The sequence below is a fragment of the Pangasianodon hypophthalmus genome, chromosome 21 (assembly GCF_027358585.1).
Source record: "Pangasianodon hypophthalmus isolate fPanHyp1 chromosome 21, fPanHyp1.pri, whole genome shotgun sequence".
Lineage (NCBI taxonomy): Eukaryota > Metazoa > Chordata > Actinopteri > Siluriformes > Pangasiidae > Pangasianodon > Pangasianodon hypophthalmus.
In genome coordinates, this window is record NC_069730.1 from 9293763 (window position 1) to 9303002 (window position 9240).

Genomic DNA, 9240 nt, shown 5'->3' on the forward strand with positions numbered 1-9240 from the left:
AGGTACTGTGGCGCGAGACCATTTAGTGCTTTATAGGTCAATAGTAGTATTTTATAATCAATACGAAATTTGATTGGGAGCCAATGCAGTGTGGATAAGATAGGAGTGATGTGGTCATATCTTCTGGTTTTGTAAGGACTCTCGCTGCTGCATTCTGGACTAACTGGAGCTTGTTTAGCTCTTCTATGGGATTGGAAAATATGGGCTAGCCTTTGCTCCCCACGTGATCAGATCCTTACGCTTTCCCATTATTCCTGCTTCTAACACATCAACTTTGAGAACTGACTGCTCACCTGCTATGTTATTCACTTCACCTGTCATATAGTATATATACTTACAGTCCCCTTTAAAAGGAACACCCGTATAGTTGCTCATTTATGTAGTTATCCAATCAGCCAATCATGTGACAGCAGCACAGTGCATAAAATCATGCAGATACTGGTCAAGAGTTTAAGTTAATGTCAAACATCAGACAGCATTCACATTAACATCCACTTCAAACATCAGAATGGGAGAAAAGTGTGATCTCTGTGACTTTAACTATGGCATGGTTGTTGGTGCCAGATGGGCTGGTTTGAGTATTTCATAAACTGCTGATCTCCTGGGAATTTCACACACAACAGTCTCTAGAGTTTACACAGAATGGTGCGAAAAATAAAAAACATCCTGTGTGAGGAGGGTCTGAATGACCAGACTAGTCTTAGCTGACAGGAAGTCTATAGTAACTCAAATAAGTACTCTCTACAACTGCGACGAGCAGAAAAGCACCTCAGAACACACAACACATCAAACATTGAGGTAGATGGGCTACAACAGCAGAAGACCACATCAGGTTCCCCTTCTGTCAGCCAAGAACAAGGATCTGAGCCTATCAAGGGCACAGACTCACCAAAAAACTCAAAATCTCAAAATCGCCTATAAATAATGTCAGCTTAGGTACTGTTGGGGGAAAGTTCTAGAAGAAAAAGCTGTATGGCATTAATAAATAGCAAAAATATTATTGTAGAAATGTACACATCTAAATAATGAGCGTAATATTTGAATATTTGGATTATCTTCATAAAAGACATCTGTGCTCAAGGGAACTGTGTTTTTTTGGTAAAGGGGTCTCTGCAAAAAGTTTAGTCAGGTTATCTACTCTAGTCAGTCATATAATCTTCACACACTCAGCTCTCATCACAACTATCTCTCACACATACACTCTGTCTCTCTCTCTGTGTCTCTCTCTCTCTCTCACACACACACACACACACACATACACAGAGTTTCTCGCTCTTTCTCTCTTCTCTCTCTTTTTTGCTATAAGTCATTCACATGACCTTCTATATGCAACCAGCACCCTAAGTGTATGTGATTGGCGTTGGGTATTTTGTTTTCATAGTTACATCATTATGTTAGGTGAGTGTGTGCTTTGTGCATTTTGATTAATGATCTTTGTGAGAAAATTTGTTAATTCAAACAAATTTGTTAATTAATGTTTTATGATGACTCATTGACATCATAAGAGCAATGTTCATCTAATGTTCATCTAACAGGGAAATGTAACGTGTAATTTATTTCAAGACAAGACTGATTCCAAGCTCTGTAGTGTGGTGGTGGAGTTTAATGAGAAGGCAATTAGGCCTCTCATTTGGTCTCTCATTAAGTGCTTTGTAATAAATATTAATATATGCCTTATAAATTGTAACTTGGAAATTCTCAGTCTGTATATTAGCAAGGTGAACTCGTGGTGTAGTAGTATGTTATTTGTGTAGTATAATACATGCCAAAATTATGAGACAGAAAGACTGACAGTAGAGTTGGCCTGAAACATGGCTCTGTGAAGTCTTGGGTAAGTAAAACAGATACACCTCTCTTTTGTATGAAAAGGAAGTGGTATTTGGGAGTTTGTTTACCTTTGTGTGTGTGTGTGTGTGTGTGTGTGTGTGGTGGGGGGGGGGTGTAGGGGTTGTGTGTGTGTGTATGTGTATCTTAGTGGGGTTTTGTGTTTTTGTGGTTTTTTAGGTGCTTAAGTTTGTTAGGGTAAATGGTGTGTACGGGTGGTTGGGTCTATATGTGTGTGTTGGTACAGTATATGACATGGTGGAGTTAGTGGGAGATGTGTGTATCTCTCGGTGGTGTGTCACTGAAACACAAACATAAGTTGTTTTTGCATGTGCTATTTTGTACAATGTATTTGTTTATACTGTGTGTACATGTCACAGATCTTGGATGTGTACAATTTGTTTGATGTTTGTGTGTGTTTCAGACTAGTGGTGGCACAGAGAAGAGTGAGAAGAGCATGATAGCTTTAGACAGGTACAGAAGCAGTACAGCTCCCTGCCTTGGTAAGTTTGTGCATATGTGTGTGCTATATTTTTTTCAGGTAAAAAATCTTTCTTCCATTCCATTCTCTTCAACCATTTGCGCTCTTTTGGCTGAATTGCCGCAAATCCCCAAAGCCACATTCCAAAATCAAGTGATAAGCCTTCCCAGAAGAACGGACGTTGTTTTAGCAGCAAAGGGGCAACAACTCAATATTAATGCCTGTGGTTTTGGAATCGGATGTTCAATACTCAGGTGTCCACATACTGTTGGCCATATAGTGTATATACAGTACCAGTGAAAAGTTTAGATCTATCTTATTGGATCAATTGGCTCTAAGGCTTATGTCACATGAAGTTTTCAGATTTCTTCACACTTCTTGGCCACAAAATATATCTGTATGAATTATCTCATAGTGTATAGTGTAAAATAGTAAAAAATTAAAGAAAACCCAAGTGCAACAGAAAAGCATTCACCCTATTGATAGGAGACCGTGAGTTTGAATCCTGACAATATCACAGCCATCCATGGACAGGAGCAGCATTGGCTGTGCTTTCTGGGAGGGAAGAGATGTCTCTGTGGACACACATGTTAGCCTACCTGCATAAATTTAATAGACAATTTTTATATTTACATTTACATTTATGGCATTTGGCAGATGCCCTTATCCAGGGCAACTTACAAAAGTGCTTTGAAGTCTATCAGTAAATACATTCTGATGCTGGTTCGCTAGGTCACAAACTAAGAATACCATCAGTCCAAAAACTCTGTTGGGGAGGTAATATAGTAACAAGTGTGAATTTTAGTACTTTTTAGTAATTTTAGATTTTTTTTTTCCCTTAGACTCTCACTTATATAGCAGTGCAAGTTTGCCAAAGATTCTATTTTCCTAGTTTGTTTTAATATGATTTAATACACTGCATTCATGCCCTATAAAGCCCTATAAGTGTGCTAGGGCAGGGAAAGAAAATGGTGTTTTCTGTTTATTTTAAAGAATTTTTAAAGGATCTGCATGAACCATGTAGACAGAAGAGACAAAGGCCAAGTCTAACTGCAAAATTAATGTCACTGTTACATTTAAATAAGTAATTTGAAATATCTTTACTGCATATATAGCAGGAGTCACAATGACATTTAAGGGAAAAAATCTGCACGCAGCAGTTAAATATTGCTTCTCATGAAGTTTTCAGTGCAGTTTCATTCACATAGAGAGAATGTGTGTGTGATCCATGGCCAAGCACTGTTGTGTGTGTGTGTGTGTGTATCTGTCTGTCTGTCTGAGTGAGCATATTCATTTGCATGTTGTGGCCTGATTGGCCATATGCTGAATTTTACAATGTACACACAATAGTGTGTGTGTGTGTGTGTGTGTGTGTGTGAAGGAAAATTCACAACAAATGAGTGGAGAAACTTGTGCAGATGCTTCCAGCCACTTGTACTGCATGACACAATTAAGAAAGTAACATCTTGTCATACTCTTTGCCAGCCCCGTTGAGCTTGAATTTAGATTAGGAGGAAAAGCTCTAAGTGACTTTGAAATAGCATTTATTATTGGGGCAAGAGCTTCAGTCACAAAGACTGCTCAACTGACTAGTGTTTCAGTAGGAACAGTGATTGTGCCAACTACCTTTAGATGTATGGCAAAGACATTACTAAATAGGGCTGAAAATTGTGGTCCAAAAGACATTCAATGCTTATGTGTTAGCAGTCTCCTCTTCAGGAGGTGAAATGCATGCTCATTTAGGGTAAGGTCTGATGATTAACTTAACCAGTCTAAAACCTTCAACTATTTTTCCTTGATGAAGAAATTTGTTGGGCTGGAAGTGTGTTTTGGTTCATTGTCTTTCCGCATGATGAAGGCCCTCCCTACAAGATTGGATGCATTTCTCTGTAAATTGGCAGACAGAATGTTTGTGTGGACTTCTGAATTCATTTTTCTGCTACCATCATGAGTTACAACATTAATAAAGATAAGTGAGTCCGTTCAAGAAGCAGCCATGCAAGCCATGACATCTCCACTGTGCTTGACCAATGAGCTCATATGTTTGATCATGAGCAGATACTTTCTTTGTCCTGTCCATCACTTTGGTAGAGGTTAATTTTGGTTTCAGAACTTTTGTGGCTCTGTATTTCTTTGCAAATTCCAGTCTGGCCTTCTGATTTTTACAGCTGATGAGTGTTTTGTATCTTGTGGTATTGGCTCTACATGTCTGCTCTTGAAGTCTTCTTTGAACGGTGGATTGGGATACTTTCACCCCTGCCTTATGGAAGTTGTTGGTGAAGTCACTGACTGTTGTTTTTGGGTTTTTACTTCACAGCTTTCACAATGTTTCTGTCATCAACTGCTGTTCTTTTCCTTGGCTGACCTGTTCCATGTCTGGTTGTATTATTGTATTGGCTATTCCCAATGCTTGTGCAGTGGCTCTGAGTGATTGTCCCTGTTCTCAGTTTCAAAATGGCTTGCTTGTCTACCATAGACAGCTCTCTAGTCTTAATATTGGTTTATCCTTTGCATAAACTAATGTCCTCCAAATGCAGTCTTCACAGGCAAAACCAGAACTCAACCCAGGAGTAGACATTCAGAGTTATCTAACAGGAAACACTTGGGCAACAAGAAGCACCTGTCAGTCACACTTCCAATATTTTTGATCACTTGAAAAATGGGTGTGTTCAAACAAAAGGTGCCATGTTCTAAGTTGTTTAACGCATCTAGATGAAAATATCAGGAAATCTGAAATTTGGCTCTGTTGATTTTTCAGGTACACTTACATGCTGCGAATCTCCCATTCTACCACACCCCAACCAGTTTGAGATGATTTTTGCTTTGTGACAAGGTGCATTATTATGGTGGAAGTAGCCATTAAAAGGGTAAATTGTGGCCATGAAGGGATGCACATGGTCAGAAACAATACTCAAATAGGCTGTGGCATTCAAGGGTTGATAGACTGGTATTAATGGTCCCAAAATGTGCCAAGAAAACATTCCCCACACCATTACACCACCTCCACTAGTTTGGACTGTTGACACAAGCTAGGTTGGGTCCATAGATACATGCTGTTGGCACCAAATTCTGATCCTACCATCTGTGTGCCTCAGAAAAAAATCGAGATTCATCAGAACAGGCTACATTTTTCCAGTCTTTAACTATCCAGTTTTGGTGAGCCTGTGCCCACTGCAGCCTCAGCTTTCTGTTCTTGGCTGACAGAAGTGGAACCTGATGTGATCTTCTGCTGTTGTAGCCCATCTGCCACACGTTTCGACATGTTGTGCAGTCTGACATGTTGTGCAGCATGCTTTTCTGCTCACCACAATTACAGGATGGTTATCTCAGTTATTGTCGCCTTTTTGTCAGCTCAAACTAGTCTGGCCATTCTTCACTGACCTGATTCATCAACAAGGCATTTCCATATGCAGAACTGCCACTCACTGGATGTTTTTTCCTTATTGCACCATTCTGAGTAAACTCTACAGACCGTTAGCTAGCATGCTAATGAACCTAGAAAGCTATTGAAACCCCAACAGCATTTGGCTAAATTAGATAGCCAGCTAACATTATCTTCGTTTTTTTTTATATACTGCTGATAATGGAGGTGGGTTTTCAGTTCCACATAGCTCATTTGGTTAGTTAAGAACAGAGTAGTAAATAGAACATTTTTGGACTAGTTTTGTCAATTGTAGGCAAAAGAAAAAGTAATTTGTAAAGTAACGTAGTTGTAGAGTAGTTTTTCACCAGACAACTCGTTTACTCTTACTCCGACTCGGGAGGTAACACGAAAGAGTGCCTCTGCAAGGCTGCGTGCTGAGATTTTGCTAAGAGCCATGGCTTCCGTGTTGCATAGTCCAATAAAACTAACACAAAGTGATGCCCTTATGCAGTCCTTTCTAATAGCTCAACGAGGTCCATGCCAATTCTTTCAAATGGGACCTCAATCAATGGAAGCAGGAGCAATGGCACTTTTGGGGTGGCTGGCGGATTCACAAGTTGACATTTGCAGCATGCCACACACCACCTGCAACCATCACCATGAATGCCTGGCCAATAGAAACAGGCCATGAGTTGTTTTAGTGTTTTATCCTGCCCCAAATTGCCAGCCATGATTACCCGCATGGAACAGGAGTTCCTACTGCTGTTCGGTACCAACAATTGGGTCATCTTTTCCTTGGTTTGAGTGTCCTGTGTCACTTGATATAATCAATCTTTAATGACTAAGTACATGTGGGATAGCTCAACATTGGGCTGGATTTGTTGACCATCAATTACTCTCACTTGGTCGAAGGTGTGCCTCAGGATCTTGTCACACAACTGCTGCAAGGGAAAAGACCTGAGGGGAATCACAGCAAAGTGTCCCCTTGACACAAAGCTGACGTCGACTCTTTGGGCATCACCTCCCCAGCCAATGATGCACACATTCCACATCGTGCCTACCGCAGGCCTGATGTACTTCCTTTTATAGTCACTGACATGCAGTACATTTCTTCTCGATCGGGGGAGGCCTGCGGCACATCAGGGTTCCTGATCAGGGTTCCTGCTTCCATGAGGGAATGCTCATCCTGGAAATGCCTGGCTTTCCTGCCATGCCTGCAAACCTACCCAGGCTTTACCCCAGTCCTGGTGGGCATGGAAGGTTCTACCTGTGTTGAGATAGAGGGAGTTGGAGGAGACATCTGAGGGGAAATAAAAGAAGGAGAGGAAAAGCGGGGAGGAAACTGATTCAGGGGCAGTTTTGGGGCCAGGACCAGGGGAGGAGTAGGAGAAAGCGGAAAAAGGGAAACGCCTGGATCAGCAATCACCACCACCTGATCCCCCGCCAGATGAATGGCTTTGTCCAGGGGCGTGGGCCAGTGGCACTGGACCCACTCCACCTTGCCTGTCGGGAGTCAACTAACAAATTGCTCCAGTACCACCAGCTTGATAATCTGTTCAATGTCCCACTCCTCTGCCATCAACCACCGATGACAGGAGTCCTTTAGTTGCGCATAGGCGAAGGTGCAGCTGACCTCAGAGAACTGCAGCCACCAGGAGTGTCGGCAGTGCTCCTCAGGTGTTTGGACGATGTGCTGCAAAACCATCCTCTTGATGCTTGAATACTCCAGCTTCATCTGTGGTGGCAAGCTGGGCTTCTTCTGATAGCAAAACAAGGCGTCGCAAAGCCCATTTCTCCTCTGGCCCTCATTTGCAGACTCGCGGCTTTCGCTCTGCCAAGTTCACAGTTCAAGTTGATGCTGTGCATGCGTGTGTACAGAGCACTCCACCAGCTATGCCATTCTCTCTTGTTACAGGGGTCATTGAAAGCACAGAGACCCATATAAGTAGACTGGCAGTAAAAAGACACAGGTGAGAATCATCACATGTTACCTTCTGGTTCAACCCACCTCCTCTCCGTCTGCAGCTGATGCTCAACCACACCCCTGCAGCCACAATGACAAGGACTTTTAATTTTAGTGAATTATTGCTACAGAAGCCATACCATTATGCAGTTCAATGTGTTTTGTACACTTTCCACCACTGGATATTCTAGTATGGTTGCAGTTTATAAACCCATCATTAAATCTGAGAGTTCACTGATGCAAAATCCACAGGCAGGGGACTACAGAGAAAAAAAGTGATGCATTCATCCTTCACCATATTGGCATACACCAAGAGAATGGTACTCTGTTATGTTGTGGAGGGCAATTTGCTATCATGATTTGGGTCCACTTGTCCCCTTGGACTGAATGGTCAATGCAAAGTTATTCTGAGTGATCACCTTTATCCTCTGAAAGAATTTCTATCTTGATGGGAATGGTGTCTTCCAGGATGATGATGTCCACAGGGCATGAGGGGTCACTGAATGTTTGTATAAATGTTTATTTGGAGAATTGTGTTCCATCCCTCCATTACAGTTCCAGAGACTTGCACAATATAGCCATGGCACATTAAAGCTGTACTGGTGGTTTGTAGTGGCCCAAAACACCCACTCAGACAATTTATGTTGTTTATTCCTTTGTCATCCATCTGGATTTGACTTCTTAAAATTTGGTATCATTTGTATGTTGTGTTGTTATTTATGTTAGGAATATTGTGATTTATTAGATCTGTGACATGCCATTCTGCTGCAATTAGGAGTTACATTGACTAGTTGACGAATACTTTCAGTAGTCGCCACTGTGGGAATATCGACTAGTCTGGATGGTGGTGGAAAAAGTAGCCAGGCAGATGAAAAACACAGCAGGCTAAATGTCTATATTTTTGGTCTGAAAATATTTCATACTGGATGTAGCCAATTCTATAGTCAACTGCAAATTGAGCAAAACTACACTGGGAAAAGTCTTTTTTTTTTTTTTGCTTTAATGGATTATGTTTAATGTCACTTTGTACGAAGTGTAGAGGTGTGCAGAGTTTTTTTTTAAATCCTATTCCTTGAAGAAATTACTCTTGCAGTTATTTGTGTTGTCCTTTAAAACTGAAGAAAATTTTAATAAAATAATAAAATCCTCACACTCTGGCATAGTGAATTCCATCATGTCCAACACTGGGATAAAGAAGAGCATATCTGGTGCCATGGGTTGCACATCACTATCCAGTCCCACTCAGCTAGTTTTGAGGGTAGTTGGAGCTGATCCAATATTATTTTCAGACAATATTGAGGTCAGAGTTAAGCATGGTTATCAAATCAATATCAAAGGTACCATATAAAAGTATACAGTACCTTTGGGAATTAGGGGTTTTTTAAAATTTATTTTTTTACTTTATTTTAGTTTTTTTTTTTTTTTAGATTTTTCATTCCTTTGAAGGTTAATTAAATTAGCCAACATGTAGACTACTTCAGAAACATTCATGTTAAGCTATTTATTTTGTAATTACAAGCAAACTGTTTGTGAACCAACAAGATATGTCCACCAAGTCATGGACAAATACAAAAAGATAAGTACACTGAATTGTGGTGACAGAATTGA

The 9240-nt window shown here is 40.7% G+C and overlaps 1 protein-coding gene across 13 annotated transcripts in view; it reads left to right on the forward strand.

The window, feature by feature from the left end:
- The window catches only part of LOC113543049 (neuropilin-1a), a 136900-nt gene that overhangs the window by 51078 nt on the left and 76582 nt on the right, over nt 1-9240 (forward strand). For all 13 annotated transcript variants that reach the window (XR_008300662.1, XM_034314907.2, XM_053227613.1 and 10 more), the window contains one exon: nt 2249-2327. Coding sequence is in view for 12 of the 13 variants with exons in the window: in XM_034314907.2 (XP_034170798.2) it covers nt 2249-2327 (79 nt within the window). In the remaining variant the exon portion in view is untranslated. The remainder of the gene's footprint in view (nt 1-2248; nt 2328-9240) is intronic.